This window comes from Balearica regulorum, chromosome 1 (assembly GCF_011004875.1).
Source record: "Balearica regulorum gibbericeps isolate bBalReg1 chromosome 1, bBalReg1.pri, whole genome shotgun sequence".
NCBI lineage: Eukaryota > Metazoa > Chordata > Aves > Gruiformes > Gruidae > Balearica > Balearica regulorum.
The window spans coordinates 153,684,123-153,696,732 of NC_046184.1; the positions used below are offsets into that span (position 1 = coordinate 153,684,123).

General features: G+C 44.4%; 1 protein-coding gene across 8 annotated transcripts in view; it reads right to left on the minus strand.

Moving 5' to 3' along the window:
• NAXD (NAD(P)HX dehydratase) overlaps positions 1 to 12,070 on the minus strand; it is a 54,382-nt gene extending 42,312 nt beyond the window's left edge. For 2 of the 8 annotated variants that reach the window (XR_012833002.1, XM_075740060.1), the window contains exons 1-6: positions 11,641 to 11,789; positions 9,576 to 10,436; positions 7,944 to 8,315; positions 4,370 to 4,520; positions 3,047 to 3,092; positions 1,246 to 1,334 (exon numbers count right to left, since the gene is read on the minus strand). Coding sequence is in view for 7 of the 8 variants with exons in the window: in XM_075740060.1 (XP_075596175.1) it covers positions 1,246 to 1,334; positions 3,047 to 3,092; positions 4,370 to 4,520; positions 7,944 to 8,315; positions 9,576 to 10,436; positions 11,641 to 11,722 (1,601 nt within the window). In the remaining variant the exon portion in view is untranslated. Of the gene's footprint in view, positions 1 to 1,245; positions 1,335 to 3,046; positions 3,093 to 4,369; positions 4,521 to 7,470; positions 7,506 to 7,943; positions 8,316 to 9,575; positions 10,437 to 10,851; positions 11,052 to 11,640 lie in introns of those variants that run through there. The other 6 variants (XM_075740067.1, XM_075740088.1, XM_075740080.1 and 3 more) reach the window with 6 other exon arrangements.
• Between the last annotated feature and the right edge of the window lie 540 nt (positions 12,071 to 12,610).

The window sequence follows — 12,610 nt, forward strand, 5'->3', positions numbered from 1 at the left end:
CCTTTAAGATTCTCTACCTCATTTGTTATCATATGATATCAGACAGAATATCAATTGAAGATGTGCCTTTTAGATTTTAGAGGCTAATGCAATTGGATTGGTAAAAACCCTACCCTTGCTTTCAAACATCGTTTTTTCCCCTGTCTAAAATCCACAAAGTCACGTGTTTCTTCTATCTTTGAAAACAAACAAAACCCAACCACAACCCTTGGCATCTGTCTATTTAACTGACTTCTTTCTAGGCACCTCTGTCTACACTGACAGGAAGGAAACCCACCTTTAGAATGTCATAAACTTATGGCTTCCAACCACAGGTGTCCCCATATTCTTCTTCTCAGACACTGAAATATTTCTACTGTCATAAATCCTTCCTGACAGCAGTATCTGACAAACATGATTTCAAATTATGCTTCTTCTAGCTTAATCACAGCTTTTTATATACACTAACAGACTTAGACACACACTGGTGTAAGCTAAGCTCAGGGACATATACCTAAGGCACACATCCTAATTCTCACTTGCAGTGCTCATTGTTAACCATTGTAACACCTAATTGAAACAATTTATCCTGTAAAAGTTCACCAATCAGTAACATATTTCAGAACATAAATTCAGAGAAGCATACACTAATTTTCCCAGTTAGGACAGTTGCTTATTAAACTTCCTGTTAATAAACCCTGTATTTTAGACCATTTTAAAACCATTTGTTCTCAGAAATAGGTGTGTATCTAATGCAACATACTTACAAAGAAAAACAAGAATCAGCATCTCTCTTGCCCAGCAATTTTGCATAAATGACTATATACAAAGTAGTGAGAGGAAAAAAAGATATGCTAGTGTTAAATACTATTAGGACTGAAGAAGCAAGAGAACATCCTCTACTTGCCTCTCAAATGCAGATTCTAAAATGCTGACTTGTAGTGATTCTTAGTTCTGGATTTTGTTGCTGTTCTCAGTTAAATGCATTACAATCACAGAACATGTGTCAGCAAGTAGTGGCAAGCAAGATATTTGCTCTTTAAAAAAACTGTACTTTGATAGCAATGAAAAAAATTCACAACTGCTATTTCTATATTAAATACCTGTTTGTAATGGAAGGACAAACCCAGGAGTTTTTGTAACCTCCAGCTCACCCATCCTGTAACTCAGGAATAAAACAATAACAAAAACTAATCAACTGTCAGACTGAAATGTTCAAACTAGTAATCCTGACTTGCTCATTTAAACGAAAGATAAGTCACTTACAGAACTGGATGAACAATCAGCTCTGGACTATATGATTTGATTACTGTTGCTGCATCTTTGGTACAAAACACATGGGATAAATCTGCACCCTAAAAAAGAAAATTTGCAAACAGAATTATCAGATTTATACTTAATAATAACTTTATCATTGCAAAGTTCACTCAGTGAATAATTCACCTGAATTCTTATTTCTCAGTAGTTAAAGCAAACTTTATTATTTTTTTCTATTTGGGCTTAGACTCTATGCAATGTTTTGGAGAAATTTTTTTGTCTCTAACTTCCAATATATTTTTTTTTCCTGTTTCTCACTGATAGTATGACTGAAAACACAGATCTTGAACTTTTACTCACTTGAGAAATGTTTCTCATTTGCAGATGAGCAAAGACTAAAATGTCACACATGCAGTAAGAAGAAAGGCAAAAGAACACAGCTGAACAAGAGACAAGCTACATTAGAGAGGAAAAATACTACTATAATATACTTGCCAAATATAGCTGTGGCAATCTATGAGTACATTTCCAGTCCTACCATTTTTACTCAATGGGCCAAATCCATACCAGATAAAAGGTATTGCTGAAATTGTGCCAGCCTTTAAGTTAAATATACAATAAATCCAAGGAGTTTAGCCTCAAGCTTCTGTTATGAACTCAAAAAATCAGACACACACACAAAAATTATGTAAGCAGTGACCAGAAAGCTTGATCTTGTATCCCTCTTGGATACTGAAATTTCCCAAGGTTAAGAAAGTGTCTCTTCTGCTTTACTACTATACATTTAACATTTCAAGCTACTAAGCAATGCAGAGATTTGATCCTATGACTCTTTACATGCAGATGTAATCATCTGAGTCCAAGTGACTTCAACAGGGGACCATCTAGTATGCTACTGTATTTGTGTGTATTTTATTCCAGAGAATAAAAGCTGGCTCGTCTTAATATCTTACGTCAGATCATTAAATAATATCATTTCAGTTTAAAATCCTTGAGGGATTGCATCCCGGGGTGGGGGAGAAGAGGTAGGTGTGGAAATACTTGGATTGGTTACCTACTTATTGAAACAAATCTTCAAAAAGAAAAACATACACAGTGAACTGAAAGTACTGACACACTATATATAGAATACTGAAAAGTATATGTATGATATAAGTGCGATTTGTTTACATTTGAATAATCACCACTGTCTTGATGTAGTCCGCAGTAAATACATTTTTAGCCAGTTAATATGTCATTAAAATATGAAAGTTTATACTTCTAGGAAAAAAGAAAGCTTAGAAAATACTTCTGCTAAAGATTATAATATAAATAAAATGTGCTATTAAAATTAAATTGAACTAATAATCTTCAGACTTACAACACATAAGAATTTTACTAGCCTAAAGCTGTAAGTTTTGAAGGAAAGTTACTTCGTTCAACACACTTATCAGGTTCAGAAAAAATTTCTAAAGAACTGACTGCAGCACTGAAAACATAACTTTAAAAATTGATCTAAAGTTATTTTATTGTTCACTGTTGGAGAAAATATTTCATCAAGTTTTGAAATTTCCTATCCAAGTCTCTGAAACTTTGTATTTTTTTACATATGTCTACCTTATACAGAGAAAATATTTACAGAAAACACAGCACATGACACATTTACAAAGCATTTCTACAAATCCAGGAATAAGGATTTTCTTTGTTAAACAGAAGACCCTTTAGAACTCAAATTTCATGGGCAGCACAGAACGAATGCTTTGAAAAAATGGCGCTTAGCCAATATAAATGATGGAAAGTTCATTTTGGATTGGTATAGAAGAACACGTACCACTTTGAGAGCTGTAATTGCAGCAAAATACGGTGCTCCAGTGTATCTAGAATGAAATACAATTTAGGTTAGGAAACAGATTCATGAGATCGATAATCTGGAAATCAGCCTGCAATAATGAAGTCCCAAATTCAAGAGCAAATTTTTAAAAAAGCTTTCTCTTTTGTTTGCTGTAAAAGAGAGATCAAAACTTGCTATATGAAGCCAATCTCAAACCTTGCTTTGATTTCCATGGCACAGGATTTCACTTTAGCCACCTAATCCTTTCATAGAAGCATTTATAAAGATCATGCCATAAACAAGCAAACTCTTCTCAGACAACCAACTTTAAAAGTTTAGAGACAAACAAAACAAAACAAAGAGTTGAGCACTGTTTGCAAGCCAAATCTGGGATCTGTGACCTGGATCAATCCCATCTGGTTTTAGATGCTTAACTGAAGTGTGTAAACTGTGGTTCCAGTTGCCCTAAATTCTCTTTATGAAAACTTGAGAGAGACAGACAGAATCACCCTCCAGAGGTGCCTACTTCTGCCAAGAGGTAAGAACCTAAGCCCATTAGACCAACATGAAAACTAACTGCTGGCTAATCAACCCAGCTATAAGACAGCACCTTTTTGCTCCTTATAGAATGTTTATTAATGGCAGATGTCCAATAGCAGATCTTTTTTTACAGGAGAAAGATGCCATCTCTATTTCAAAAGGGGAAAATGAAAAATATTCAAAGTATTGTGCAGATTACTGAACGTGGCCAAGAAAAGAGCCCATTTTATTTCTAGGTCAGTACAGCACTTCGCTGATTTATGCTGTATCTCTTTTTTTCCCAAAACATGCTATTTCTATTTTTCCAGACCATAAAACAAAGTATTGACAGAATCTAGTAAACACCACAATTTATCAAAATAAAAAGCACACAGTAAGAAAATATTCTATTCCTGATTTAAGAGATCTAGCTCCCAAGATACCAAAATATTAAAAAAAGAAATAAAATCAGATGTGCCACTGTCTTACTCTATAACTTCGTCATGCAATGGGAAAAGACTTAACACTGAAAGCAGAGAGAGTCTGGTGGTCAAAAAAGACAGAGAAGGTAGACACAGATAAAAAAAGCATTCTAAGTTTCAACCACATTCACTACCAAAATTTTGCAACACAATTTCAGGGAAGTATGTTCTTTCATAAGTAAGCACGGTCTTGATGATGGGTTAGTAAAGCTCTCTGGAAAATACTCATTTTAAATATAAGGTGAGTTTGAAGGCTTCTACAAGTACTTACGACATCCTCAAACTCTCTTACAAACAAAAATCAAATTTCTGTTTAACTTACTCTTGACATCCTCCAACAATGCCTATACGTCCATCTTGACCTTTATGCCTTTTCCCTGTTAGAGGGGGGATAACATTGCGCACCAGTTGAAAAATGTTCTCCATATCCTTTAGAGAGTGTGTTCTGTGCAGTGAAAAAGCTCTCTCTATAACTGAAAAGAAGAAAATAAGTGTTACTTTAAAGTATGTTCTTTCCTAAACCACCATCAGCATTTCTTTAAGCACTCATGAACACTAATAAAATCACCCAAAGATACACAAAGTGACATACTTCTAAAAACCAAATGCTTTGTCACTTAAAGGCCTTTAAGCCAGTGAGTAACTAGGGAAGGTGATTGTAACTAGGGAAGATGAATTTAGGGTCTGATGCAGAGAATATTCCCACTGACTGCTCACAGTCCTAATTTAGGGCTCAGGTACAGAAAGAAACAGCAGCCCAGAATAGTTATATGAACATTTTGTAACTAGAAATATCTTAGTTCAGCCTGAAATCCCTTCAATAATTAAGCTCAACTGAAATAGGTACACTTGGTAAGGACTAAACACATCCAAACACAGAGCAACTAAAACCACGTTTTAAATGTACACCCTACCTTATTTTTTGCTCCCCCTTAAAGACTTCCACCTCTTAGAAGTATCAGGGCCTATCTCACTGCTTTTTTATTTTGGCAGGTGGTTACAAAGCATAATGTAAGTCTTTCTCCAAAACTATAATCCAACACACTAGAGGCAAACAGTACAAACATCACACAAAGATCATTTTTAGCTATAATACAACTACAGATCTCTGATACAAAGCTACATGTCGTGCTACACATTAAAACTGCACTCAGAAGGCTATATATTGAAATTACTGTTTCAAAAGACTACAAACATTTAGAAGAAAAAAGTATTTCAGCAATTACAACTAAAGAGGTAAACCATTTACCTAACATGGGACAAATTTGAAGATCAGTACTTCTATCAACAATGTGTTTAACTATAAATTGCAGTAAATACACTAAAAGAATAAGTTCTTATATTTCAACAAAGCTCCTCATTAACTGTACAATTCTGGTCAGAAAAGTGGTTTATTTGAATGTCAGTATTAGTCTCCTAGACCGTAGCTATGCTTACTTTCTATTTTACAGATCTTCTCAAAAGCTGTCAAGGCACTTTTGTATAGTAATACATAATTATATAAAAAATAACTCCCATGACACTCCTTATTTTCAGCTGTATAAAATTTAGTAATCCCACACTCCAACTCCAAAACCTAGTGGGGCGGGGGGGGGTGGTGGGGGGGTGGTGGGTGGTTTGAAGAAAAAAAGAGGAAAAACGGTTCTGAAAATTTTGGACATAATAATGGGCAAAAAATGTAATAAACAAGAAGACTCCGCAACTGTGTGCTATCAGCAGAAATCATCATTTTCTGTTTACCACAGAATCTAAACCTAAACCAGACATGCTAATCTTCAATAATAAAATGCTTTAGTATTCAGTAATGATAAATACTCCTGGCTGATCTTTTACTTTTAAAATCCTTCTATAACACAGGCATCCCATTCCTATTGGGATCAAAAAGAAAAAAAAAAAGAAAAAGAAAAAAACACCCTGTTTTGGATTATGGCCAAAATAGCATTGCAGTGACCCAGAGGAGAACAAAACACTCATCTCCTCTGGAAACAGGGCAGATTATTTTCCTTAAATCACACTTCATACACTCACTGGTTTTCAACCACGAAAGAAACATATTTATATAGCTTGTAACCCTTAAAGTGCAACGTTGTTAAGAAGGGCCTCTGTTTCTTTGTTGCTGTTTTTTCTTTATATGTAAATATAAACGAGGAGAAACAGAATCATGCAAAAAGCAAATCTTAAGAGATCCCCACTTACCTACAGAAACACTAAGGCATACTTAGCTATAAACAACTGAAATCTTAATTCCTTAAAAGACGTGCTTCCTGAAGCGTTATTTTCACATTTTATTATAAATGCTTTGTTACACCTTCACCAATTAAAACATTAGAATCCCAAGTTGTTCTTGCTACAGTTAAATATATATAATGCATTTTTGCACAGTGTAATACGATTGTACACTTACGTCATGAAATCCAGCAAGAAAAACTGAACTTTAGTTTCATGCCTTTACAGATAATAAAACTCTTTCAGCAAAAAACCTTTCAGAAGCAATGGTAAGGCCTTGTAGGTACCATCACCCCAGCCTAGAACCTCAAATGATTCCCTAAGGGATTTTCTAAAACACTTCAGGTTTCTTCTTAATTTAGAAGTGAAAACAACATTTAAAACACAGAATCCATACATATGCTGTAATTTATCTACGAAAATCTGCTGCCATCGAGGAATTCTACAAACCGACTATCTAATCAAGGAGAAACACAACCAAGTCAGCCAGCCTAAACCCTCAACAGGCCTAACCATCCAGTCCCCCCTGCATTTTACTGGGAAATGCAATATGTAACATAGAACTACAAAGGCTCCAAGATCCTCGCAGGAATCAGGGAATGCTCTTTAGGATCTGGCATGCCGGATTATTATTCAACACTGAGGCTGGGTATTGTGGGTTTTTTTTCTTTTTTCTTTTCAAGCCATGCTTTTTTCTTCCAAGCAGTGTGAAATTTGGAATTAAAACAGAATGAGACTTGTTTCGTTTCCACACGGCAGGCTACAACCACTGAGCCCCAAGCTGACTCTGGTTTCAGCACTGATACAGTATCCCTGTTTTCCTCCTGCCCATGCAGTCTACCTCCATGTACAAAGAGACAATGATAAAGATAAATGACATGGAGCCACACATCCCGAGAAGTCTGTAAATGAATGTTAATATCCGATTATCAGCTTCTGGCCCACACATAAGGTACAGAAGGAAAAGTCTGTGTATAAATACCAATTCTGGAGTTATTACTTTGCCTTTTTCTTTAAATAAATTCAGATGCCCAAAGAATTTATAAATTAACTGGGGTAGAAGAAAAATAGATGCCAATATTTTCATCTTCTATTACACCTACTACAGTAATATGATGTTTAATTAAAAGGTAAGATTCAGAATTCTGATTTAAAGAAATTTACTTTACAGAAGCTGGATTTTAACATTTGACTTACTTTAGTGTAGGCAAAACTCCACTCTTTTCCCAACCCTGAAAAAACATATGCACAGCCTTAACTTCATACGCTAGGTTAGGCCTGTTAACTTCAACAGCAGTAGAATTTCCGCTACAAGGTACCTAATGTTTCCACATAGCTTCCAGCAAACGTGCTACTTGCCTTTTATATATAAAACTCCTAACTTCACTTTACAGAGACGTGAATGTGGAAAGAAGGTCCCGATATTTACAGGTTTGAAAGGTGTGATTTCGCTCATTAGAATTTGTTATAACTAATGTATCTATATTAAATAATCAGTACAATGGTACGAATGACGTTTTAATTTCATTTTACATCAGACAGACACCTTCACCACAATATTAAATAATTCCAGTTAGCTTTTATTTTCAAAAGCTACTTACTACCAGTGCTTTCACACAGAAGTTTAAAGAAAACCAACTAGCTTTTATTTATGCTATAGGAGGAAGTACCTATCGGTGGAGAAAGTGCTGCTGTCATAGCATTATAATTAAAGTTATCCCCATATGAACGATGGTTCGCTCTCTGAGGTGGACTCGCTGGTATAGATTGTGACCTTTGTGATACCGTAGAAGAAATTCCTGCCAACATCTGTCCCAACATCTGTAACATCTGGAGCTCTCGAGCATGCTCAGCTTCCCGACGTTTGTCCTCAATTTTGAGCCTCTGCTCTTCATACCGGTAAAATTTCTCTTCTGTATCCACGCTCTGCTGCAGGAATTTTTCCATCATTTTATCCAACGTTAAATTTGCATGGCGTTTTTTTGATCTTTTGGGCTGATTGAGAGGTGGGGTAATAGTTGGAGCATTGATTTCTTTAAAGCCTAAAATGAGAAGAGAGAATTATTTTTCTGAACAAAAATAATTTTCTAAGAAGAAAGTAGCAAAAAAAAAAAATCTCCCTGTGAGACGTGCACCTAATGCATCACAAAGTTTTTACACTTTTTCAGTGTGACTTGTAATTACTTCAGGTATTTTTATTTGAGAGTACCAAAGCAAAACCACAAGCTTCTACAAAGTTATAAAGGTAACACGAAAATCAGACAGGCATCTTTTAATTGTTGTAGTACTAAACTTCAACAATAGGAGTCTTTTTGATCTTCTAAAAAGGTTTAAGTGAAGACTATTAAACAGTATAGCCTCATTTGTGTATTGCAGGTAATTACATTAATCTAAATTGAGTTTCAGTCTGTTGGCATTCTGGATTTGCATTTCAAAAGAACATTAGTGTAAACAACTCTTTGATGGGGTTTATGTGTAAAAAGAAGGTTGGTTAAACGTCAACCAATTGGCTGATTCCTCAGTGATGTCAACCTCTGAAGACAGGTTCATGTTTGTATTAAAACTATGGCATTAATCTAGATTTAAAACAAACAAATAACACTGCCTCCCCACCTCCACAACACAAATACGGAGCTGAGGGTAAAGAACGAGCAAGGAAAGGACAGGCTTTATCTCAGGGCTGTTTCTGTCCACAAGCCCGCTAAAGTTAGAAGTGGTGTTTCTGAAACAACTCAAGCAATTAATTACGTAAAAGCTCTCCCCTAGCTTTCCGGCCCATCTGCAACAATAAGCAGGTTTTTCAGGTATTATCGTCATCACTGTTTTAATACCGATTAACAAAACTGCACATACTCTGCAGGGAACGGGAAAATCCTCCAGCGAGAAGGGCACCTATTTTCTTGTACAGCACTACCTGACACTTTGTCTTGATAACCTCTGCGCTAGTTTTCTATTGGTTTTCCCATTGATAAACACTGATAAAAACTCACTATGATCTCTGTCCCCCAGCATCTCCCACTACCCGGTTTGCAGCATCCATTCCCCCCCCCACTCCCCGCAGCAGCCTTCGCAGCGGGGGGAAGCTTTCGGGGACGAGCAAGGTGCGGGGCGGGGGGGGGGGGAGCATGGGCAGATTTCGGAGCGCAGAGGACGGAGGATAAGGCAGAAGCCCCTAAAAGCACGCTAGCTGGAGAGGCGCCGGCAGTTAGGCTGCGAGAGCCCCGGGGGAAGGGGGGGGGGGGTCGCGCTGTCCGCGGGGTGAGGGGAGGACACCCGGCGCCGGGAGTCCGGCGGCTACTCACCGTCGCCCGGCGGCACGGGGATGGCGAAGGGGGGACACTCCACCTTGATGGGGTGGTCGGCGTAGGAGGAGCACTCCCCGGAGTCCTCGGTGAAGTTGTCGCGGGGGGACTCCAGCTCGGCGTCCTCGTCCAGCTCGGCCTCCACCTCGCGGCTGTTGTGCGGCGTGCCCGGCGTGGGCGGCCCGGCGAGCGGCCCCGCTGGCTGGGCGCCATCGGGCGGTGGGGCCAGCGGCTCGGAGGCGCCGTCGGGCCCCCCCCGGCAGCTGAGGATCCGGTCCATCTCGTCGTAGTACTTGCATATCTTGCGGGCGTGACCGTTCTTCTTCAGTCCGTCCCGGGCCTGGTAATACTGGCGCTTGAGGCCCTTGATGCGGATGCGGCACTGCTCGGGGGTGCGCTCGAAGCCCAGCTCGGCCAGGCGGCAGGCCACGTCCCGGTACACATGGCTGTTCCGAAAGTTGCCGTCCAGCGCCGACTGCACGTCCGCCTCGCCCCAGATCTCCAGCAGCGCCCGCGTCTCCAGGTCCGACCACAGGAAGCCCCGCGTGTTCGTGATCATCCTTGGCCGGCCGGGGTCACTGCAATGGCCGCGCACCGGGGAAAGGGAGGAAGGGAGGGAGAGAGCGAGGGAGGGAGGGACGGACGGAGGGGGGCGGAGGAGGGCGGCGGGGAGGAGGGAGGGGGGTTTAATGCCCGCACTCGGCTCTCCCAGGGGGCGCCTACGCCAGCCCCGGCAGCCGCGGTGCGGCGGGAAGCGGCGGGCAGCTGGGCCCCGGGCCCCGCATCCCAGCCCGGGCCGCCGCTCGCAGCCCGCACGCACGCAAACAAAACTTTCCAGGCGCCGCTTTGCGCTGCGGACACCTGCAAAAAAAAAAAAAAAAAAAAAAAAAAAAGGGAGGGGGGGTGTAAAAGAAAAAAAGCCACCTTCCTCCCTCGGCTCGCCCCCCTCAGAAAACGATGATAAATAAAAAATAAACCACCGGACTCCTAGCACGGAGCCGCAGCCCCCTCCCCCGGGGCAGGGTGCGCCGCCACCCCGCTCAGATAGTCATCCGTACGCGGCCGCTCCCCCGCCCCGGGCTCCTCCGGGAGCGGCAGGACGACGGCGCTGGCTGGACTCGGAGGCCCTGCTCATCACAACGCGCCTCCCTCCCCGCCGCAGTGGAGCGCGATCCCTGCACACACGCACACACACACGCACACACACACACACGCACAGGGCACTGCAGCTCGGCGCACGGCTGCCGAGAGCCCCCGGCTCCGCACGGCGCCCTACCTCACTCCAGCGCTCCGCCGTGCCGTGCCGCGCCGCGCCAGCACGGGCAACAACATCCCTGCCCCCTCCCCAGGGCCGCCGTGTCACTCAGCCCCGGGGCAGGCAGCCAGCCAAGCTCCCGCACGCACGCACTAGCGCACACACGCAGACGAGCGGTGCCTGCGGCGCGGAGGAGCCCGAGCGCAGGCGGCTCGGCTCGCCCCTGCAGGCCGCCATAAAAGCCCACGGCTGAGGCTGCCAGAGACGGCGCCTCACGGGGCCCCCCGTTGGATCAGACAGCTCCTGCCCTCGGCGGACCCCTGGGAAGGTGCTGGTGGTCGGGTTTGTGTGCGCTTGCCCCCCCCCCCCATCCCCACAGGCCATCCCTTCGCAAGGCAGGTGAGCGGCCCGGCCGGCCTCCCGCTGCAGGTGGGGGTGGATTTCATAGTGCCGGGCTGCCTCCGGGCCCCACTGCTGCCCACACGCTACTCCTGCCCTTTCGTTTTGCTTTTGCTCCGAAACCGTTCTCCTGCGGGAGCTGCGGGCAGCGGCACCAAGCCCGCTTCCCCGTCACGGGGGCCCGCCACCGCCTACCCTCAGGCCCCGGCCCAGCCCCCCAACGGGGCAGCCCGGCCGAGGCCCCTGCCCGGCAGCCTCTCCTTCCGCGGGGAACACCCGCCGAGGGTCTTCCATGGCCCCTCGGAGAGTAGCCCTCGGCGCCCACCCGCCCGGCCTGGCCCGCCCCCGCCTCCCCTCAGGGGCAAGCCCCACCCCCTCCCCGCCAGAGCCCCGGTGCAGAGATGTTTATACCTTCATCACACCGCAGCCAGAAGGCCGCAGCCAAGGCTAGCGCAGCCAGGGCGCCGGCGGTGACAGTGCCCCGTCCCCACATCCTCCCGGAGGAGAAAGCAAGGACTGTGGCCGGGTGGGACCCCGCGGCGTGCCGCTCCGCGCTCTCCTCTTACCTAGCCACAGCGCGGGGCTCCCGACACCCCCCGCCAAGCGCGCAGGCAAGCGGCGCACACAACTCATCGGCGCGGCTTCCGGCTCCGCGCCGGGCCGGGCACGGCAGGACAGGGCACGCAGGGCCTACGCGGGCGCGCCCGCCCGGCACCGCTCCGCGCCTCCCCGCGGCGCGCCGCGGCCTCCCCCTCACACCCCGCCGGCGGCAGCCAATGGCGGCACGGGGCCTGCGCGGGCGGGCCGCGCTGAGGTGGCGGCCGCGGTTCCTGGTCGCCCGCGGAGCCGGGCAGGGGCCCTGCGGCCTTTTCCGGCGGCGTGGGACCTAGTGCCCTCGGGCGTCCTGCCGCCCTCGCCGCTGGGTCTCGGGCGGCGGGGCGAGGAGCGGGGGTGGGTGCGCAAGGTGCGCTCCGGCAGCGCGGGCTGGGCGGCTGTGTTGTGTGGCAGGACCCTGCCCGGGAGGCGAGAGGTCGAGCCGAGAGCGCCCGTCCCGACGCTTTGGGGCTACCTTCCCGGCCCTTTTAATTGACAACAATTAAAAACTCCTCGGAATTACCACTTATTGCTTCCAGCATTTAGAAGTTTTTCACGTCCCTCACCTCACCAGGCGTTTCTGGGCAAACCCCTGATTTATGAGCGTGATTAATTTCTAAGCTGCTATTTCTAGCTCAGATACATCATTTTAGAGCAGTATTCTTGTAATATTTTCTTTTACCCTAAAACACACCAGAGCCGGTGGAAATACCAGCTGATGTTTACCTCTGGTCATACAGCACCTTCTTAATCTAGACAATAAATCAAAATACAGCATCACGCAGGA